General features: G+C 36.5%; 1 protein-coding gene across 12 annotated transcripts in view; it reads right to left on the bottom strand.

Annotated features, from left to right (window-relative positions):
• Positions 1 to 4,090: 4,090 nt before the first annotated feature.
• Positions 4,091 to 23,514, bottom strand: part of ELF2 (E74 like ETS transcription factor 2) — a 94,526-nt gene continuing 75,102 nt past the window's right edge. For 3 of the 12 annotated variants that reach the window (XM_030313041.1, XM_030313051.1, XM_030313047.1), the window contains 7 exons: positions 17,409 to 17,522; positions 15,379 to 15,552; positions 12,799 to 12,837; positions 12,360 to 12,446; positions 7,671 to 7,863; positions 6,708 to 7,055; positions 4,091 to 6,331 (listed from right to left, as the gene is read on the bottom strand). In XM_030313041.1, coding sequence (XP_030168901.1) covers positions 5,704 to 6,331; positions 6,708 to 7,055; positions 7,671 to 7,863; positions 12,360 to 12,446; positions 12,799 to 12,837; positions 15,379 to 15,552; positions 17,409 to 17,522 — 1,583 coding nt within the window. In that variant the 3' untranslated portion in view covers positions 4,091 to 5,703. The remainder of the gene's footprint in view (positions 6,332 to 6,707; positions 7,056 to 7,670; positions 7,864 to 12,359; positions 12,447 to 12,798; positions 12,838 to 15,378; positions 15,553 to 17,408; positions 17,523 to 23,514) is intronic. The other 9 variants (XM_030313043.1, XM_030313048.1, XM_030313044.1 and 6 more) reach the window with 5 other exon arrangements.

Here is a 23,514-nt window from a genome sequence, read left to right as displayed (position 1 = left end):
AGCATTGTTGGCATTAGTATATAGCTTTCCAAAACAATTTCTTTGAAGGGACAAGGCATGTTAACATAATATACTGTTTTGTAGGACTTTCTCACCTTAATTAAAGAGCTGTTAAATATGAGAAAGGCTTTGGAATTGATGAAATATATAGTATATAGGCTTTTCAAAAGCCTGTTCTAATACTTTAAAAAAAATGTTTTATTTATTTTTGAGAGAACGCAAATGGTGGAGGGATAGACAGAGGGGGGACAGAGGATTTGAAGCCGGCTTTGTGCTGACAACAGTGAACCTGATGTGGGGCTTGAACTCATGAACTGGAAGATCATAACCTGAGCTGAAACTGGACGCTCAACCGACTAAGCCACCCAGGTGACTCAAAAGCCCGTTGTAATACTTAATATACCTATGTCAAACTACCTTTTTCTACTGAACATTTAGAAAAGCTTGGGACAGATAGAGCAGATCCCTGAATATAAAGCTTTCTTTGATTGTATCCATACAACTTGCCAGCAGCAACAATGAAGTCTCCTAGACATAGTTAATACTGATACCTGGCTCCCACTGCCATACGTTGTAATTGAATTGGTATGGAGTGTGACCTGGGCAACAGGATTGTTCAGTCTTCCCAAGTGATTCTAATGGGCAGCAAAGGTACATGTTACAGTGAATTAATATCCTGTAACTCAAATAATTTGCAGATTATGTAAATAGTATTTCATCTGTTATGACAGCGATGGTGTCACTTAAGTCTTCTGAAATAGACAACACTTTCTCAAAGTTAAACATATTACTATAAGGGGATGGGAAGAAAGATCTTGGGAGAAGACGACAACTGTTATTTTACAGCCTATTTATAGTTCAGTTTTATTTTGTTTTTGATACAGAAGTATTAAACAGTCTTGTTGTTTGGAAGTTCTCACTGTGGAAGTTGCGATATATTGTGTTTAAGTCCTGAACTCCCAACGTTACCGCTGAGTTGCAGTGTTCAAAAAGATAGTTACAGTTGCTTAAAACGAGAAGTAGATAAAAATCAAATCAGATCAGTCTCCCTTGCAGCACTTGAGTTTTCAAGGCTTTGGAGGCGTGATGCGCAAAGGAAGCAAACCAGTGCGCTTGCAAAGGGTTGCATAGTATCTTCTCATTCTCTTTAGGAATGTATCATTGTGTACGACTTCCTACAGAAGATTGTAAGTTTTAATTACGGAGAGTGTATGGTGATTGTAACATAGGGGCTGAAGTACAAATAAATCACAACCACAGAGGGCTTGGGTTGTGAATAGTTAAAAGCTGTAATACAGGGAAAAGTTACAGTGACAGCTATGGAACTAAAATAAAGTAGGGTTATTCTTGCCTCCCCAAAACAATGTGCTGTGTCCATGCCCTCGGAATAGGCCAGGTGACTTCAAGTAAAAGTAGCATAGGATACTCTGTAAATAACCCCAAAGACAGTAAAATTGTCTTCCTGTGTAAGTCTAATTATTACACACGACTGATTTATATACAGTGATCAGAGATGCCTTCTCTGTAGTGAAGTAATTGCCAGGTTGTCAGAGGGAGGCCACTGGTAACGTCTCAGGTGCCCCATCCCTTATTTTCTGCCTTCAAGGCCACCGCCTACTAGAACTGCCCTTTTATTTTTACTGTATCAACAATCTCTGGCTTTTTCTTTGGCCACCTATGCTTAGCCCTTTCTGCTACACTTGATAGTGTTGCCCACCGTATCTGGAAATGTTTCCTCATCCATCCTTTTAATTCTCTGTGAACCATCTTTCATTCCCACTGCTTATTCTTTTTCCTGTCCCCTAATCCTGGTCTTTATATACATTACACATTTCCGTCTTTATCCTCAGAATTCACTCAGGGTAGACCACTTCCCAACCTGGGTGGTTTCCCAGCCTATTTCAGAGATTTTTATTTTGATATCTGTCACTTCTAACTCCATAAATAAAGTGAACTCCTATGTGGGTGAATGCAGAGGGAGGTCTAGAGAGCAGCCATCTGTGGAAGGGCCTAGTGAGGTACAGGTGCCTGGAAAGTTTGTAGTCCAGAGATGACCAAAAGAGAAGCAAGAGAATAAGGCTTGGGGAGGCAGGCAGAGGCCAGATCAAAGGACTTAAATGTTCTGCTTTAAACTTTTATGTTTTCAGGAAGAGATGCCATTGAAGAATTTAAAGCAGTAGCAAGAGAAATGGACTACAGAGAGGCTTGGCAAGATGAGCAGTAAAGGTAGGGAGGATGGGAAAGGAAGCTACTTACAAGGTACTGTCAAGAGGATTTGGTGAACGGCTGGAGGTAGGAAGTAAGGTGTCTAGAATGGTTTCTTCTGGCCTGAGTAATGGGCTGCTGGTTATGTCATTTACTGAGCTGAGAACAGATTTCAGAACAGAGCTCAGCTGGACATTCAAGGAGTAAAATCGTAGGCATTTAGATAAACCCAACTGAGCCTGAAAACTCTAGGCCAGAACACATTTGGCAGTAAAAACAGGCATGGATGAAATTATCTTACAATTCAGTTGAAGTAAAATCATAATAGTAAGCACTTACTAGAGTGCTTGCTAGATGCCAGGCACTGACTCTAACAAATTAATTCATTTAATTCTTACAACTACTCTGAAGAAAAGAGCCCCATTGACAGAACCTTAGTGTTAACATTAAATGGGAAAACTGAAGGACAGCAAAGCAGACTAAGAAGACTGACTGGTCAGGTAGAAGGTTGTCATGGAAAACCAAAAGAGAATTTTTAAGAAGCAGGCTAAGGCACAAGGTCACATGAAAAAAATGAAGTGTCTGTTTCATTTTACTACTGTATTATTGGACCTCAGTGAGAACTGTTTCTAAGCCAGAATTCAGCCACTGAAGAAAAAGAGACAGAATGATAGGCTATTAAACTGCTGGAACAAGGAGACCAAGGAGGTGTGAAAGGAGAGGAGAGGCAGAGTCCAGGAGGAGGGCACACCTGCCGCCTCCTTGAAACAGGTGGGTGAGGAAGGATGCCCGTATAAGTAGATACTCTTAAAGCAAAGGATCCAGATATGGAGGGAGTTCACAGCTCACGACAGACTGCTGATTATTGTTCAAAAGCCCTAGTGAGGCTGGAAAACATAGTGGCATCAAGCTATTGTTATGTGGTTCCTCAATATACCAGACACAAAAAAACAAATGTAAGTTACAGTGGTTTACAGTTTGGATGGGTTGAGATTAAAAGCCATACCACTGGGGATTTTAATCAGCAGAAACACTCTGATCAGTAATACTGTCTACATACAGGTTTTCAGATCTAGACCTTAGGTGTACTTGTTCTGAGAGCTAGAAAAATGTCTAGGCAGAATGGTAGAGATAAGCTAGGTAGTTCTGGTTTGACCCAGTTAGAACCAATTAATAATATAGCGGGGAGGGGGGTATATTATTCATTGAAAATTTAAGTCTTATCTGTCATTCACAGTACGTGACTTAGATTCTTAGCAAATGTGTTACCAAAACCAATACGTGTCTGAGTGTCCAATATGCTTAGCACTTTGGGAGTGGTGAAGGTATGGTATAAGCTATATATGTACTCTTTGCCCTCAAAAAATACAGAAGATAGGACTCAACAAATGAAACTATAGTGCAAAAAAGAAAGTGCCAAAGAAAACTGAAATACTTAGGAAATGTTTTAAAAGTAGGCAGAATTTGAGCTTAACTCCCAAATGGGATAAGAAGCGAGTTTTTCTTTCAGCTTTTATTAAAAAGTACCATCAGGTAGGGGCGCCTGGGTGGCTCAGTCAGCTAAGCGTCCGACTTCGGCTCAGGTCATGATCTCGCAGTCCGTGAGTTCGAGCCCCGCATTGGGCTCTGTGCTGACAGCTCAGAGCCTGGAGCCTGTTTCCGATTCTGTGTCTCCCTCTCTCTCTCTCTCTCTCTCTCTGACCCTCCCCCGTTCATGCTCTGTCTCTCTCTGTCTCAAAAATAAACGTTAAAAAAATTAAAAAAAAAAAGTACCATCAGGTATATTTATGGAAAAGATCAATGCTTAACAAAGGGTTCAGTTATAAAAAATCTTTGTTGACCTAAGTAGTATCTGATCAAAAGCACAATTAAAGGCCACAAAATATTAAGTATCAGTTTATTTAAATTTCTAAAAGATGTAAAAATAGACAACTTTTCTTTGTAGTAGAAAGAACATGAAGATGTCGAGTCCTAGGACCTAGTTTGGTGTGAAATTAGGAAACTCCTGTAATCCCTCTGGTACCTACCTCCATTTCCTAATTTGCAAAAGGGCAAGAGTATTACTTGTTCATCCTAACCCTCAAAAGGTCTGTTTGAGAAATAACTGGTCTGATTTGAAATAGAAATTCTTTACGTGTGGCCAACATTAAAATAATAAAACTCATCACGGTAAGTAGAACATTATAGTTCATGACAGTAATTAGAAATTAAGTGGCAACATGCAGATACTTGCAAATATTAATGTAATGAAACAAAACAGAAGGAATATTTCTTCACACGGTAGTTGGGAAGGAGAAATAAGACTTCTACTACTTAACTAAAACAGTGTCTCTATACTAGCTTTTGAATATTATAAATATCACCAGACACCAAACCACAACATAAATTTCATTTCTATATTTCAGAAAACCTACTTGAATACACTTTGAAACAAGAGTACAACAAAATAGAATATACTTCAAATGTTGAATATACAAACTATTATAGTTCAAATCTGAACACTGGTACTTTCCCTCTTAAACTTCAACTAAAAAAAAAGAAAAGAAAGAAAGAAAGAAAAGAAAGGAAGGAAAAAAACAAAAACACCAGGTATTAGAGCTACCTGACAAAAATTCATGCTGAGCCTGAACTTCCAAGTGACAGTAGAACTGGAACTGATATGTCTGCACAGATGCCAGGGCTAAGTGAGTGACACAGGCAGGTTACAGCAAAAGGCCAGAGCAACTGTTAATTTGTCCACAATTAGGAAACTGACAGACTTAAACTACCATATAAAATGTTACATGTAAATTCTATAACAATACTGTGCTAGGTACAAGATTTTTAAAATTTTTCTTTTAATAAAAAAGCTTTACACAAACAAGCCATTAGCTTATTTCGATAAAGAAAACTGAAAATTAGTCTAAGGCCTTTGTTTTAAATCAGCTTAAGCTATATGATATAAAAAAAAAAATCGCACTAGATCTTTTTTGCTATCTTTCTGAAAAGCTTTTGGATCCATTTTCAATTCACATTCTAAAATACCTATATTAGCAGTCTTCACGTAGCACCAGTTAAGTGAGTTCTGTGTGAACACAGTAATAATTGCTGGTATGCATATAAAATGCATCAAAAATTGCTGTATGTAACAATGAGATCACCCATCCCAACCCCTCCCCACTGAAAACTATATAACCTCTTACAGAATGTTAGTGTTCCAAGTCTTAGTGTAACTTGATATTGTAGTGAGTTGCTTGGTCCCTTTTCAATCCTTTTCCTTATTGATGGGTTCAGTTGTTTCCTACTGTAAGAGGCAGTTTTCTGTCAGCATCTCCGTATGTAGTTCATTTCCCACTGAAACATGGGATAGGTAATTTACTTCCAGTAAGTTTGATTGTTTTCTTATATGCATTAAAAATGTTTTAAAGTCTTCTTTTGACTCTTCTTGATGACCTCCCTTGCAAGTATTTATGTTAGTACTATCACTAACAGTCTTAAGTCCGTGGTAGGGCTGCTATTTTATTTCTCACACGTCACTAGTCCTTCCGTTTTCATAGTTACGGGAAGGGCAATAGCTGAAGGTGCACTGACAACCACTACGTGGGTCACTGTCTTATTTCCATCTGCTGGTTTTTCTTCTTGTACCAGCTGCAAAGTTTTCACGTCATGTTCCTGCTTTTTTGCCACTGCTTCTGATTTTACCTCTGGCCCTTTTATGACCGCACTGATAACTCGGGGAGGAGTCTGGCCAGATGCCTGCTGAGTAGGCACCGATAGTCTCATTACAGGTGTACCATGGGCTATGGAAACAGGAGTAAGTGCTCTCACAGCCAGCGGGGTTCCAACAATGTTAATGCTTCCCGATCCAGTCAGATTTGACTTTGTCTGAAGTTGACACTGTGCAAGTTGTGTAGCTGGGATGGTAATAATTTTGGCAGGCTGCATGGTGATTTTGTCTCCATTTTCAGAAGAGGCTGGCATCACAGTAGGGATTGTCTGAATAACTACCTTTGGAGAGGTTGCTGTTGTTGGACTAGTGCTGGTTATTAACGGTGCACCTGCATTAACTGACTGAACTGCCACAGTTGAAATTTTCTGACCCAACGATGTCATTACAACAGGTACTTGCATTGCGACACGAACTGTCCTAGTAAATTAAAAAAATTGATTTAATGTTAGACAATAGGTTTCTTGAGCAAAAAGATGAATGCAAATCTAAAATGTACAAAACTATTGCTCTCAAACTCTACAGGTGTACTGACAATTTACAGTATGAAATAGCATGAAATAAATACATTTTAAAAACAAAAGCCCACACTAAGTTCCATCTACAAAACCATAAAAACCAAGTCAAGTTAGTTGAGACATCTACTTTAACAACAACAAAATACATTTAAAAAAGATCAGGCAATTTTCCAAGTCTTGATGACAGTGGGTTCTTAGGCTGCTAACATTAAAAAGGGGACATATTTTTGCTAAGGCACTTTCTAAAATAAATACGAGTAATGGTTTCCTTCACTGACCTTGGAGCTGCCGTTGCTGACACAGATGTGGTAGTAGTAGGGGACCTGGATGGAGCATCGTGACCAGGGGAAGTGATATTCACAACTCTAGCTACACCCTTCTCTGCTCTGGAGCAGTTTAGAGAGGAGTTTTTTCCACCACGAACAGAGGTTGCTGCTTTTAGGAGACTTTCTGCAGACAGTGACACTCGTTCTAATGATTTTTCATCAGTAGCTGCTGCTAAGTCTTCATTACAAGTTTCACTTTTGTCGTCGTCTATGACCACTATGTTTTTGGGCATATCCTTGAACTGATATACAAGCCTCTGTCCTTCAACCTTTGCAAGAATACCCCTTTGGTAATAATATCTGTAAGGGAAACAGTACTACATGAATCAAGTGCATTACATTTTTTTACCCCCCAAGAAACACCATGTAGAATGAATAGTAACAGAAACATTCACTTGTTCCTGTTAGAGACCAGAAGGAGCTCCTTTAAAAGGCTGAATCTGTGGAGTATGTGAATACTGTCACGTAAACTATATGTCCATTTACAAACACCCCTAATTACAAGAAGGCATGTATACTGAAAAGTTTTATGGGTTTCCCAAATTGACAAAACTTAGGGGAAATTTTCATATTAAGATAAATCCATTGTAACAAATTCACAGGAACTAAAAAGTAAATTAACGATTTGGAAATCGTTTTGTTTGCGTTTAATTTTCTTAAAGGTCTTCAACTTTTCTATTAAAGAATGGTCCTAAAATTAAGCACATTTTTCTGCAAAGATGGGTTTCCAGTGATGCTGAAATTTTAGACATCTAGACCAAAATCTTTCTCCCTATCTACCTCCAAATCCAAGAAACTGCTCTAGAATATCCCCCAAATTGTTATAATAAGGGGCTTTTAGAGCTCTTTTTAAACCACTAAGACAATGTTCAGAGGTAATACGTTTTGTTTAAAAATTCACTCTTGTGTTCTTACCTCAGAGCTCGTCCCATAGTTTCATAGTTCATATCTGGCTTATTCTTATGCTTCCCCCAAAGCTTAGAGACAGCCTTGGAATCCACAAGCTTGAATATGCCTTTTTCTCTCTGAGTCCACTTAATATACCGAGGACAAGTATTTTTATCTTGAAGTAGATCTAAGAGAAACTCCCACAAATAGGTTGTGTTTCCTTTGAAAAAGTGATAAGACATTGGTGAAAAATTCTTTAATATAATTAAAAGCAAATATTTAATTATGCTGAATAAAAATTCATTTACTACTGGTAAAATAAATGTACTAAGAGTCTCTCAATAAGTACTTGACTATATGAGCAATCACTTATACAGTGTCAAATTGTGTCGCCCAATTACATATAAACTATCTTTCATTATAAAAGTCCTACGTATACTTGTTTGCTGCTTTTCAAAAATAATATCCTATTTATAGTTATGATACTCCTATAATAGAGGTCCTGGGTTTTGTACTATTATACATCACCCTATCCTAAATTTTGAGTTCAGTAAAGGCAAATGCATAATGCATAGCACAAAGTGAACCTGAATTAAACATAATCTAATTTAATCTAATTTATTAATTTATAGATTTAAACCACGAATAAATATGCACCAGTATGTTTATCATATAAGCCCAAATTCCGAGATCAAAATTCATCAAAAGGCACTTATTTACTGAAAAGGCAAGTAGTACACAATGAAATATGCAAAACTTTTAGACATTAGTCCAAGGATCTTTTTATAAGATCTATATATATACTTTTATAAGATCTATACTATATACTATATAATGGCACACCCAACATGAGGCTCAAACCTACAACCCCGAGATCAGGAGTCGCATGCTCCACTGCCTAAGCCAGCCAAGCTCCCCGAAACGTATTTTTCTTTGGTTCACCTTTATGCATGAACTCTGAAGTACAAGTCTTATAAAGTATAAATTACCCATGACCCTTTAAACATTCTTTTATCACTATCCTCTGGACTACCAATCTGGATTTGATTATCAATGAATGAGAGCTACTGCCTCTAAAAATAGGGTTGTTGTTTTTTTTTTTTTCTTAACTGCTAATCTCTTTCTACTGATGATACCCGAGATTCAGTGAAGATAAGCAGTATATCAGGATTTCATTATACACGAACAATTCAGTTAGTAAATACATTTGTGCTTCAGTCTTAAAATATGAACTCCTTAAATAGAAATACTAAGTAGTATTTCTAGCATTTCCTTTAACTGTCAAGTATTCACCAAATGTTAACTATATACAACATTTGATCACATACTAACGAAATTTGAAAATGGGATATTTCTGCAGAGTAAAATACTTATTCATCACACACTACGTAGTAGGACACAAAAGAGCATTTAAAACGTGGTCCTTCAAGGAATTTACAATCTAGTCGGGAAGGGGGAAAAAATAAATGACAAGTTAACAACAATACAAAAAAGAAGTAATGGTTTGAAATGACCTAAGATCTATCACAAGGCAATGCATAATTATATTCCAAATGATTGGCAAAGTTTCTGGGGTTTCAGGAATGAAAATAAAGTGGATCAGTAAAGCATGAAGACTTGGAAAATGACTAAGATGTGCATAGAGGAAAAGGAGAGAAACTGGGTAGGTAAGGTAAAGAACTTAATCCCCCAAAGAAGAGTCAATTTTTTTTTCCCCTTTGGAGAACTCTTGAGGGCGGACAAGTAGTGGATGGACAGTGTTTATAAGAAGATCAGGCTTTTCAGGCTGCTGACTTTCTTTTATTCCCCTCATAAGCCTCTAGGGCCAGAGGTTCTTAAGTTGATCAAAGAACAGAAAAGAACACTGAGAAGAAGAAAATTACACACACCACCACTGAGTCACTGGGTCATCTCTAGGCTCCTACTCACTATCCCCTTACTCTCATCAAATCTAGATCCAAATTACAGCCTTCATGAGAAGAACCTTTAAGGGTGGGAGGCTTCCAAATTAAGCCACTGCTACTCAATCTAAATGCTGATGCTCTTCCTCAGGCATTTCATTTTCATTCTGGAATTCTCTGAAAATTCAATAAATTTACTAAGCCATAGTTGAGACCAGTGTGCATCTCTTGACTTGAAAAGATTAACCTTCAACTTTAAAAGGTTATATTTATGGCTCTGAAACCCCACTGCACCAGCATCAACATGTATAAACTATAGGTAACCTTCAACCACATCAAGATGAGTACTTGGGACATTTTTATTTTCTTTGTGATCAGGTCCCAGAAGTGGATATAGTAAAAGTGCAGAGAACCTACTCTGTAAAAAAATGTTTGAATAACAGACAATGCCTTTTATATGGTAGGGATTTGAGTGCATCAATGTTTGTTGAACTAGACTCATAAACGTTCCTCAGGTTACCTTTAGGTACCACTCCACCCCAGTTCCCAACCACAAGTTAAAACTTAAAAGTCTTCATCTCATTTTAAGGAAAACAATTTGGAAAGGGAAGCCTTTATCAGACAAGGTAGTTCATTAAGCCTCTGACATACTGTCAGCATTTACAATGACATTTTACAGAGGAAACACTGAACTTCTTAAAATTTTTATTTTTATCTTTTTTTAATGTTTATTTTTGAGAGACAGGAACAGAATCTGAAGCAGGCTCCAGGCTCTGAGCTGTCAGTGCAGAACCTGATGCAGGGCTCAAACCCACAAACCGTGATATCAAGACCTGAGCTGAAGTTGGACATTTAACCAACAAAGTCACCCAGGCACCCCTTAAGATTTTATTTTTATTTTTAAAAATTTTTTTAATGTTTATTCATTTTTGGAAGACGGAGAGAGACAGAGCACAAGCAGGGGTGGGTGGAGAGAGAGGGAGACACAGAATCCGAAGCAGGTTCCAGGCTCTGAGCGGTCAGCACAGAGACCGACGCGGGGCTCAAACTCACAAACCGCGAGATCATGACCTTAGCCGAAGTCAGACGCTTAACTGACTGAGCCACCCAGGCGCCCCTCAAGATTTTATTTTTAAGTAATCTCTACACCCAGTGTGGGACTCAAACTTACAATCCCATGATCAAGAGTCACATGCTCTACCGACTGAGCCAGCCAGGTGTTCCCGACTGATTTTTAATCTTTAATCTTCACATTTACCATGCTGCCTCAAGTTTAATAATACAATATGGGAATTTTAACAAAAAGTGATTCTGACTGGCAAAAACAGGTCATCACAAAGGTTTTCTCCAGTGTTAAGCATAAGGTCTTTGAGTACAGGAGACTGCTGATGATGGGAATTATTTTAAAAACAGTAATAATTGTACACAACATAAATTAAAAGATAAAACCTAAGATGTTAGAAATGTAAAATGACCAAAGACAGACAAGGAAATAAGTATCCTAAATCCGTCCTAAATTGAATTATTATTGGTTCCTGAATAAATAACATTTCAATGTAACTTGATTTGTAACGGATTTTTTTTTTGCCTTTATTTCATGGCAAACTTATTAGAGAACATTTTTTTTTTACTAGAGACTTAATTTTTGCTTTAATTATTTAAAATTAGATGTAAAACCACCTGTTGAAGATGGAATAAACTTGAATGTATTAAACCAAAATATATCCAGCTATTAAATATAGATCTGAAAACATTCGTGAAAGTGAGAAATTTTGGTTATCAGATAATCAGAACACACCTAAAACCATGATTAAAATTACCTGAAATCAACTTACTTAACATATTAAGACAACAGAATGTAGAAGTCTTGTTAAAGTTTGTTTTTAACGAAAATATGCCAACTCTAAAGCAAAAATATGGTAAGTTTTTGTTCTGACTCCTGACAGGACTGACATTGGTTGAGTAGGAAATTAAATCCAGTTTGCCTTGGGAATTCTTGCATTACCTCTATCAGTTAAAAATGATGTATCCGAAATAAGTCTTCATTATAAACTCTTTCAATTCTGAGTGGCTCTGTGTGAGGATGAGTGCTGTTACACATACCTCCCCATCAAGAACAATGGCCCTTAAGAAGGGTGTGCAGGGGCGCCTGGGTGGCGCAGTCGGTTAAGCGTCCGACTTCAGCCAGGTCACGATCTCGCGGTCCGTGAGTTCGAGCCCCGCGTCGGGCTCTGGGCTGATGGCTCAGAGCCTGGAGCCTGTTTCCCATTCTGTGTCTCCCTCTCTCTCTGCCCCTCCCCTGTTCATGCTCTGTCTCTCTCTGTCCCAAAAATAAATAAACGTTGAAAAAAAAAAATTTAAAAAAAAAAAAGAAGGGTGTGCATAAGACTGCACTTAAGGGGCACCTGAGTGGCTCAGTCAGTTAAGCTCCGACTCTTGATTTCGGCTCAGGTCGTGAGCTCACGGTTCGCGAGTTTGAGCCCTGCACTGGGCTCTGTGCTGAGGATGCAGAGTCTGTTTGGGATTCTCTCTCCCTCAAAGACTGCACTTAAGACAACCTTTCCCAAACATAAATGCCTACCTACTGCCTTTTACTCCCCCATAGCCTATCTCAGGCTACAGAATTTCAGTGGGGTAGGGACTGGGTACAAATTAAAAAAGCTCCCCAGGTGATGCTCATACATCCCTGATTAAGAACTACTACCAAAGACTGTACTTCCGCTTGTACTAGAAATAATTTTCTTACAAATGCAGAAATGTCGACTGAAAAAAAAAAAAAATCATCTCACCTCCAAAACAGCCCTCCCCAAATTACCTTTGCCTTCTCTGGGTTTCTTCTTTATACCTAACTCAGGAGACCCATTGGAAATTGGTGATTGCTGGGTCTTTGGTTTACGGCCAACTGAAAAAATAAGATTGAAACCATACAGTGAAAACAAGAAAAACAGAAGCATGATCAGCAGACTCTGTGAGAACACATTATTCATGAAATTGACTAATTTGTGTATTAATATACTGCAGTGTATATAAAAACTGCATTTAAAATGACCATTAAAAGCACTTCTGCAATTTCAGATTACAGCAGTTAGTTGGCAGTAATTTCAGTGTATATGGCAAATCAGGTACTACCAACCTATTATTTATATGGTCAGAGCCTCAATTTGCTAACCTCTTCCAATAATGTAGCAATGGAAACGAATTCTAGTATTAACTTTTTTCTGTTCTACAGGATTGTTAGAAAAAGCTTTACCTACCTATTGCAGAGGATGTGGTAATCTGCGAAGCCCTTTCAGCTCAAATGAGGAAAAGTAAAAAGTGTTATTTTAAACACTCTATTGCTCTGAGCCAATCAATTCACCAGAATTTAAGCATATGTGTCCAGATTTCCCCACCTCAACGTGTAGGTACATTATAAGGATAAAAAAAAACCTTCCAAATAATTATTTAGTGTGTCTAATAAGGGTGCCCTTCCTTTTGCTTCTCACTTCTGCCATAAGGCTCTCTCAGACAGACTAGCATCCACCGTGAACAGAAAGAAAAGCAAGAGCTGCACTTTATACTAAAACGTGTAAGGCTGAAATGCATTGTTTCCAATCCTTAGCACTGACAGAAGAATTCTGGCAAATGAGGGGGAAGCCTCCACAAAGGCTGGGAGTAGCCAAGCATACTATATTTACAGATTATATTACTAATTTGGTGACTGTCATACATCTGGGATTTCTGATGTCACTCTGTTCTTCATTAGCAAGGATATTTAGAGCTAAATAGAGACCTAAATTAAAGTATTTTATTTCAAACTACATAGCTTTTATATTCTAGAATTCATCAGGTAAAACTAATAAATAAGAAGTATGCTCTGACAAAAATTAAAATGGAAAGTTCACTGGTCTCCTTATTAGAACAGAGATTAATTTTTCAATTTAAATAATGTTTAGATGTATAAATCAATCAGTAATAAGTCTCAAGCAAAAACAAACAAAACAAAAAAAACAAAACCAACTTCCTTAATCAAAACGTTAGCCCAGGGATGCGGCCTGGGTGCCTTAGTCGGTTAAGCATCCGACTCTTGATCTCAGCCCAGGTCTCAATCTCAGGGTCATGAGTCAAACTCCATGTTGGGCTCCATGCTGGGTGTGGAGTTTACTTAAAAATAAATAATTTAAAAAGCCCAAAAAGGCTTAATTTGTTTTCATATAAAGTAGTATTTGTGAAATCATACTCCTTAAGAAATAGTTTATTCATCAGTAGAAAACAAGGTTCTCCAAATTAATTTTTAGAATTGCATGTAGTCGTCTCTTGGAGATTCATAACACACATTAGTATATCAGAAGGATCTGTTATTAAAAAACAACCTAATTGGGGCATCTGGCTGGCTCACTTGGTTAGGCATCCGACTTGATTTCGGCACAGGTCATGATCTCATGGGTTTGTGAGACTGATCCCCGTGTGTCCAGCTCTGCGCTGACAGAGCACCGCATGCTTGGGATTCTCTCTCTCCCTCTCTCTCTGTCCCTCCCCCCCACTCATGTGCGTGCACGTGCTCTCTCTCTCAAAACAAATAAACTTAAAAAAAAAAAAAAAAAAAAAACCCTACCTAACTCTGTATGTCCCAAATGAACTTAAGCACAAAATACAAGGTATATATATTTACAAATACATTATTTATCTTTTAAATGGTCATTAAGACCATCTATTTTCAAATATGTAAAATTAGTGTTAAATTGGCAAATTATTTCCTGGTTTATATCATACCACATTTTGGTTCCCTAAATGATCCCATTTTTCATGGTCTTTTCCATCTTCTTTTAAATCCAAAAATTCCTTAAGTATTTTGTAATAATAGCTCCCATGTGAATACAGCCAGCCAAGGTACAATGGGAAGGTAGGTAAACAGGGCTATTTATATGTATGTCTTTTGTTTTTAAACATTTACAGCAGGAAATAATTCTTTCTAAATCCTCTCTCATTCATAGCTCTCGCAAGATACATGTAATCTACATGTAACACAGGACTGAAGGTACTCAATCTTATTCTTCACTGTGTCCCTCACAGTAATGAGCACAGACCTATAAATACCACAGCAATTTGAAATACCTCTAATAGATGAAAAAGCTACCATTATTTCTAACACAAGTTTTTCTTACTTTTGCCTTTGTTTTTTTCTACTCTAAAATGTGAAGAGATGCAGAAGAAAATGGAATTAGATGAGTACCCATTTATACAGATTTTTCATTTTTTTCAAGTTTTACCTTTGGACCGAAGAGGAAAGAAAAGGACCCAGTTGCTGCACATCCCTTAGGGATGCTGGAGGTGTGCTGGGGCTTTGTGCCTCACCCACTGAGATCAGGTCAAAAGAAGTTTCAGCAGGAGTCAAATAGTAAGTAGAAAGGCTCTTTATCCATTGGTGAGTTTATTCCACTTAAAAGTCCTTACTGGCAATCTTGGTGTTTTAAGACAGAAGGTAAATAGCATTGGGCTTTCTATTTTAATTCCCACAAAAGAGGGGAACATAAGATTAAAAATAGAGAAAATAAAAAATGTTTTTTTAAAAACAGAAAGCAAATAGGCAGTGAATCTCTGATCTTCCATTTTCCAACACTTGTTATTTGCAGGCAACTTACTTTACAGCTCAAATACACACTCCTTTTGAACAGTATGAATATGTTAAAACACTACTTTAATCTCAATTTGTTGATTCTTTGAGAATATCTAGTTAAAGATAACTTCAATCTTAAATCTACAGCATATATTTCCTATGTCCCTTGATGTGGGAAAAAAAATACCAGAAAAAATTTCACCCACTTTTCCAGAAATTTATAAATATACTACTCTACCTTTTTTCTTTTTCATTGGTTCATGGCTGTCTGGTGATGTGGGAATAGGAGAGGTATCCATTGGTTCGGATTCTTCAGTTGACACCTCCACTACAGTTTCTGTAATGACATCTGGCCTCATAGCAGCATGGATAAATTCTGGAGTTGATACACAAGGAGGGACAAACACTTCCACTATAAAGAAAAGTTGAAAAATTAAAATTTCCCACCCCCATTAACACTTTTTAATGCGGACAATTCAATATTTGATAGAGGTGAGACTTATTAACAATTCATCAAAACAGGATAAATGCCTGAAGTTAATTTGCTGAATATGCAATATGATCTCAAGTACGTAAGGAAATAAATGCAAAGAAAATCAGGCTGAAGGTAAGGTGGTAAAAAGGTGGGGATCATACGAGGTCACCCCCCTTCTTCACATTTTTACATGCTTTCGAGCTTACTGTAGAAGACTTTGAATTATTTTGACAATTGGGAAAACATCTGAAAATAAAATAATAGTATAATATAATAGTGAGTTCTTTAATAATTACTTTCCTTCCTGGTACCCATCATTATGCTCTAACTAGGTAATACATGCACATGGTATAAAATTAAAAACATTTAATAAAGGGACGCCTGGGTGGCTCAGTCAGTTAAGCGGTCAACTCTTGATTTTGACTCTGGTCATGATCTCACGGGTCTTGAGATCAAGCCCCACATCGTGCTCTGTGCTTACAGTGCAGAGCCTGCTTCAGGTTGTCTGTCTCCCTCTCTCTGCCCCTCCCCCACTTGTGCTCTCTTCTCTCTCAAAAATAAAATGTTACAAAAATATTTTAAAAACCATTTAATAAATGTGTCTGCAGTGAAAAGAAAGCACTTACAGATCATTTCAAAATATGAAGAAAAGGAAAACCTCATTACAGCCCAATTAATATCATCTTTCAGTATTTAAAATTTTATTTAATGTAACAGTCCTGATGTTTTGAGTCATTAAACCAATACATACAGACTGCCATTCAGTGTTCTATTACAGTAATGTTGCTCTGGTTTCCTTTCCATGTGCATGAATAATCAGAATAGGACATTTCTATTTCAATTAGGAGACAGTTAATACATACTATTGTGGATCAATACATTGACCAGCATGCCCTAACTTTTTTCTCACATCTCTAAATAATACATGGGATTCCAATTATGAAAAAGGACATTTGCTCTTAGGATTTATTATAAATCCCTATAATAAGAAAGGCCAATATCATTGTATTAAGTCAAATTAACACTTGGACATTAAAACTGGAAGACAAAACGACTCTCAAAGGCAGTCTTAAAGAAAAAACGGGACCAAAAGAAAAAGAAACTTGTAGCCTGAGGGAGTATAGGGAAATGGTGGAAGCTCCATCTCCTCTTTCCACCTCTGATGGTTCCCTGGAGCTACTGCCTATTTATCACTGAAGAAAGGATAGAAAGCAGTCTTGGGAGGCAACTCCACCACCCCATGTGCCATTCCCTTAAGGACTACAAAGGTTTCTAATTTACCCAGAACTAGGAAAATAAGACATGACAGGAGAGGTAAAAACTTAACGAACATTTATCTGTCTATAGTGGGCATTTTCTGTATCATTTATTATAAAAATCAAGTATTTCAAGTATTTAAGTCTTGGGAACTTTGACAAAGATCAATTATTGCTGTCACAGGTATTCGTGCATAATAAACCTTGAGGACAACAACAACCCCCATGTATTTAAGAAGAAACTTTCAGGGCACCTGGGTGTCCTAGTCAGTTAAGCCACCGACTCTTGGTTTTGGCTCAGATCACGATCTCGCAGTTCGTGGGTTCAAGCCCTGCGTCAGGCTCCACACTGACAGCATGGAGCACTCTTGGGATTCTCTCCCTCCCTCTGCCCCTCTCCAGCTCCCTGCTTGCTCACTCACTCTCTCAAAATAAAAACACATTTTTTTTAATTAAAGACAAAAACAGAAGAAACTTTTATTTTAGATACGTGGAGTGATGTGACATGTTTTATATAAAACAGAACAATTCACATACCAGGACTTCTTGAATCCCTTAAGCAGGTAGGAGATTCCATATGAAGCAGGGCTTCAGCAGCTTCAATGGTCTTATCTGTACAGTGTGCATTACTGCTATGAACTGATGCTTCCACTAGGGGGAAAATAAGTTCTACTCAATTAAAAATATACTGAATACATTACTAAACTAAAACATATTAGTCTATGAGAAACAAATTCACTCTCATATGAATAAATAAGTCATTGATACATATTAGTCCATATAAATTATTTACACAAATAATTTAAAAAAACAATCTGGTATCTATACTTTACAAAATAAGTGTTGAATTATAAAGCAACTATTGAGAATGATTAGAAATTACCAAGAAGTTTCTGAATCTTATCGAAAGGAAAACAAGGACAGACCCTTGAAATCTGAATCTTATATCAACTTTAGAACAAAACTAACTTGGGGGTAGGGGGGTGGATAGTTGTAGTTTAACAATTGGGGAAGTCAATTCTGTATCTTGACATACTGCTACTGAAATCAGGGGAGATACCTTGCAGAATCAGTGGGAAACACACATTTCTACATTAGTTTAATGAATTGGTTTCTTACAGACCCTCCTAGGTGAGTACTCTAACATAGCACCAGAACACTAGGAACTTTCTTCCCAATAACCTTGTCTCTTCTTCAGGACTTCACTGAGCTTTTCTGGGTTTTACCCAATAAATTTGTCTTTAACGTTTCTGTGTTTGTGGGGCGCCTGGGTGGCTCAGTTGGCTGAGCGTCTGACTTTGGCTCAGGTCACGATCTCACAGCTTGTGAGTTCGAGCCCCATGTTGGGCTCTGTGCTGACGGCTCAGAGACTGGAGCCTGCTTCGGATTCTGTGTCTCCCTCACTCTCTCACCCTAACCCACTCACATTCTGTCTGTCTCTCTCAAAAATAAACAAACATTAAAAAAAATAATAAAGTTTCTGCGTTTGTTTTCCCATGAAGCCTTTTCTAATTCTGCCACCTTCTGTAACTCTTTTTTAGCACTGTCTGCTTTGCTGACTGAAATACCTGTGAAACAGTAAAACATAATACAGCAATCATTTGGGCTTTCAAGTCCAACAGCTTGGGTTCTGCCACTTATATGTTACCCTAGACTAGCTCAGTTTCCTCTTTCACAAAACAGGTGTATTACTTACCTCATATAGGTGTGAGAATTAAGTGACGTGCAATACCCATAAAAAACATGTACAGTACCTGGCATATAGATAAGTATTTAATAAATGATAATTTCTTACCACTCCTATAAGATTATATGTTCCCTGAGGTCAGGAGGGCTATCTTAATTCATCTTTATATCTGCTATAATTTCCAATATAGACTTTAAATACAACAGACATGCAAGTATTTCTTTTATATATTAAAGTTAAAAACAACCCACAGACCTCACAGGGAAATTGGCCATTCAAAGCACAAACTTGCATTAATGACATATTAATTTAACACCCTGACTTAAAATGTTGAATATTCTACTTGGTAAGAGCTTCTGAAACATGAATATGCAACAGTTTCTAATTTGATAGATTTTTCTCAGTATGTCCTATAGAAAAACTGAAACGAAATATTTGTATAAACTGCATAAACCATATGACAGAGCCATACATTCTACACACTAAAGATATGAATCTTTTAAAACTGTTTTCAGGAAACTCTGAATTGAAAAAAAAAAATTCACTTAATCTCAAAATTCACCAAATGCTAAAGCTTTAGCCTTAAACAGTAGTCATTTGGAGAGCATTTATTTAAAGGAAAAAAAAAAATCCAGCGACTGTTTTACCACCTGTTGCACATCATCCACACTCTCAAGCAAGGTACTGAGTCTCTCCAGTTGCTCTTTCCATTTATGGAAATCTGCTCAAAGCTAAACAGTTCCAGAGAGGCAGCCAAACCTCTAAGTAAATCTATCTTTAGGTGACCCTGCTTACTCTTTATCTGCAGCTTCACTGAAGCAAAGGATTCAATCAGTCCCAGCTCAACTTTAAGAAACTTAGTAAGTATAAAATATATTACCATTCTCAAGTAGTTTTTTCAAAGTGCCTCCCCCAACACTCACATGTATTAAAGAACCTTGGAAAGCAATTTCTCAGGCTTTTAAAATTTATTCTAGGAACTACATTCTCTTTAGAGTCTGCTTGTGTTGCAATTTAGGTGTTGTCTTATGTGCTATTAATAAACTATCCTGGGTAAACTAATTCCTTATGTAATTGTATTAAGACACACCCTAAAAACCTTACCATATTAAAATGACAGCTTCGAAGCACTTGACAATAAACAGAATTTTACCCAATGTTTAATGTTTTCAGTTATAAACAATGAAATGTGCCTAATGGTTACATATAGTGCTGCTCTGAGTTTTAATGCAGTTTGAGGCACATTTCATGTTAGTCATGTTGCTATTTCTGACCTCAAACTCCCGTCTCCCCCAAATTCAACATATTATTTCCCAGAAATATTTTACATTTACAGAGTAAAACATTACATAACAAACTTTAAGAATTAAATTTACCAATTCATATTTTAAATTTAGGATAAGAATATAAAAAATGCAGATGTTCTTTATGAATTATCAAAGAGAAGATCTAATACTCTGTGTTCTGTCAACAAATGGTTCTTGAGCACTTATCATAGCCAGATCCTGTGCCACAAATCTGAAATACAAGTGTGAATAGATCTCTGGCCTCATGAAGCTTATACTAAGAGTTTAGAAACATAAATGGTAGTATCAAAAACATAAATGAAAATAAAATATTTCAAAACTAAAGAAAAGTACAAAATAAAGTTACTCTGTAAACTAACAGCTTATTAAGTAGAACACTGATTTCTTTTTTTTTTTTTTTTGATGCTTACTAATTTTACCTTTTGTCATTTTTATTAACTGAAATAACCCTAAGCACTAGGAGCTCATGCTTAGATCAATTTGCAATATTGTACCCATCAGTATCCAAGAATACTTAACCATTTTGTAAAAGAAAGCACTATCTCCTTTTAATTTAATTTTCTTTTGTTGATACAAGTCTGTAAGTAGTTTCTGATAAAAGAAATTTAAGAAATATTTCTCAGGGTGCCTGGGTGGCTCAGTCGGTTAAGCTCAGGTCATGAGCTCCCAGTTCATGGGCTTGAGCCCTGTGTAGGGCTCTGTACTGATAGCAGCCTGCTTGGGATTCCTTTCTTTCTCTCTCTGTCTCTGTCTGTCTGTCTGTCTGTCTCTCTCTCTCTCTCTCTCTCCCTCCCTCCCTCCCTTCCCTGTTTTCTCTCTCAAAATAAATAAAATAAACTTAAAAAAATAAATATTTCTCTTATTCAAGTTTCTGTAATTTTTAAAACCTTTCAATTCCTTTGGTTCAGCTCAGTAATTCAAATACAATTTAAACTAGAATTATGCACAATTCTTAAGGATAAACATGAATTTAACAGTGTTGTACAATCAAAGTAAGCAAATAACCAAACTACATGCAAGGGCTGAAAACTCCTTATCTCTTACTTAAAACTTGATTTACTGGCATCTTTCTAGACCTGTGTATGAAATTAATGGGAGGGAAAAAATAAGCAACACATTTTAAAAATTGAAACAATGAAGACAAAAGTAATCTGAAAGGTATCATTTTCTACTTAAGACTAGTAGGTGGTGTTGCTGGTTAATCCCTCTTGAAGAAATAAATGTATCAAATAAACTTCAAAACAATTTCAACTTTAATCATTGTGCCAAAATCAAATTTGCTTTTTTATGCCCTCCTTTAGTATTGGTAAGAGTCTTGTTTCATTTCCAGCTTTCTAATCAACTGGTGTTTGTATGGCAGAGTACTCCAGACTCACTCAACAGCTGTTACAAAATACCAAACTTGGTAATTAAGTCTGACAAGAGACATACCTCTCAGCTTTGCAGAAGAGAATGCTGGCAATGGATCTAGTTCATAAGAAAGTTCTTAAGGTCAAAAATAAAAATTAACAGCAACTTAATTTGAGAGCAATGGGAAAAAACAACAACAACATTTCCTTAAATGATAGTAGTATGCCCCTACAAGCAAGACCATAAACTAGTATTACAAGGTCATCACTCAAGTGTGCACCTGACTTACTACAGCTTATCTCCTAATGCCCCAAGGTGTCAACAGGTGAGTGAAGAATAAAAAGGAATGCAATAAAAAGGGGGGGAAAGGTAAAAATTTTGGGACACTCCATCTTTTCTTGTTCCTCTTTGACTTTCTAATTACTATAGTTACAATTTAAAAGTTTAAAAGGGAAAAAGAACTAAAATTATTTTTGTAAAATAGAGCTACTTGATGAAAACTTAACATGAGGCACGTTTAGTTTTTAAATTCCTGCAGCCAGCTTTTAAAAAGTAAAACTGAAATTAATGCCTTTCATTTAACCCAGTATATTCAATATATTGTCATTTCAACACGAAATCAATATAAAAGTTTTCCACAGTTTGTTTAAATTAGTTAAAATTTAAAAAAATTAAAAATTCAGTTTCTCAGTCACATTTCAAGTACTCAATGGCCGTATATGGCTAGTGGCTATGGTACTGAAAAGTGCGGACTAAATAAAACTGTAACACAGCTATTCTCAAACTTTTTGGTCAGGGAAACTTTTATACTCGAACTACTGAAGACCACAAAGAGATTTTGTTTATATAAGTCCTCTATTTTTATGAATTTTTTTATTTTATAAAAATTTTTTTTTTTTTACTATTTATGGGGGAGGGGGGCAGAGCGATAGGAATACACAGACTCCAAAACAGGCTCTAGGCTCTGAGCTGTCAGCACAGAGCCGGATGCGGGGCTCGAACTCAGACCATCAGATCGTGACCTGAACCCAAGTCAATTGCTTAATTCACTGAGCCACCCAGGTGCCCCTATACAAGTCCTATTTTTAGATATTATTCTATTTGAAATTGAAATTAAGAAGACATTACAATATTTATAAGTTCATTGAAAATAATAAACCCAATACTTATATTTTTATGAAAACAGATTTTCTATCACAAACAAAAATCAGTAAGTAGCTTTATTTTACATTGTAGCAACTTTTTGTTAATACATGATAGAAACACAGTTGAATTCATATTTGCTTCTTCATTCAATTTGTTGTGATATCAAGTCACATAGCCTCTAGAAAACTCTGAACACTTGTGAAAGTGAAAAGGCAAATGTCTTAGCATTATTATGAAAACAATTTTGACCTCACAGACTCCCTGAGCCTAGTTACTCCCCAGATCCTCAGATAAGAGATTTCAGTTTTTAAGAACTGCAACTGTAATTTGTTGCCAAACATAATATCCAAATTCTATCTTAGTGTTTCTGTAACTTTTAGCTTCTAGTGTGTATAGATGAAAAATTATATTCTATTTTCCGTAAGTACAACAGCATTTTGTCCACTTACACATAAAGGACTTAGCAAGTTTTTCACAAATACTTCTTTGCATCCCTATGAACATTTAAGCTATAGATTAACACAGGGAGTTTAAATAATTATCAAGAACATTCTCCTGCCTGCCCTTTTCAACCAACCACATGTTTCTAAAGATTTTATGTTAAATTATCCTGGTTGAGTACTTAAACATTGATGTTACTCTTCAACTCAGTTTTTATATGAATTTTAGTACTTATGCTGCAATGAATTCTGAAGAGTAATTTCTTAAACACATTTCCAAATAAAAATTTTTTAATGAATGCCATTTTTCCAGGTTTATTTTAACACATGCTTCAGTTTTTCACATCCTAAATTGTTTCCAAATTGATCTTTTCAAGATTGATACCAGATATTTCAATTTACAGTAAACTGGAAATGATTTTCAAGTTCAAATTTCACAATGACCTTTGACAAACTAGACAGATTTGTTTTGTCAGTGAAAATACTTAAGCTAAATTTCAAGAACCCCCCCCTTCCTGCCCCCCCCCCATTTATTAACAGCATTAAAGTAGAGCAAAAGTTCTGGTGACCTTATCTCTCAATTCCAATTTCTTAATTCTCAATTTCTTAAAACAAGTAGAAACAAGTCAAGGGAAGTATAGAAGGTAGAATATTTTAAATTGAAAATCTTCCAGAAAGTCTATAGACCATACACACCCAGTGCTTTCACATAA

Source organism: Lynx canadensis, chromosome B1 (assembly GCF_007474595.2).
Source record: "Lynx canadensis isolate LIC74 chromosome B1, mLynCan4.pri.v2, whole genome shotgun sequence".
In the NCBI taxonomy this organism is placed as follows: domain Eukaryota; kingdom Metazoa; phylum Chordata; class Mammalia; order Carnivora; family Felidae; genus Lynx; species Lynx canadensis.
This window is presented reverse-complemented; position numbering and strand designations above follow the sequence as displayed.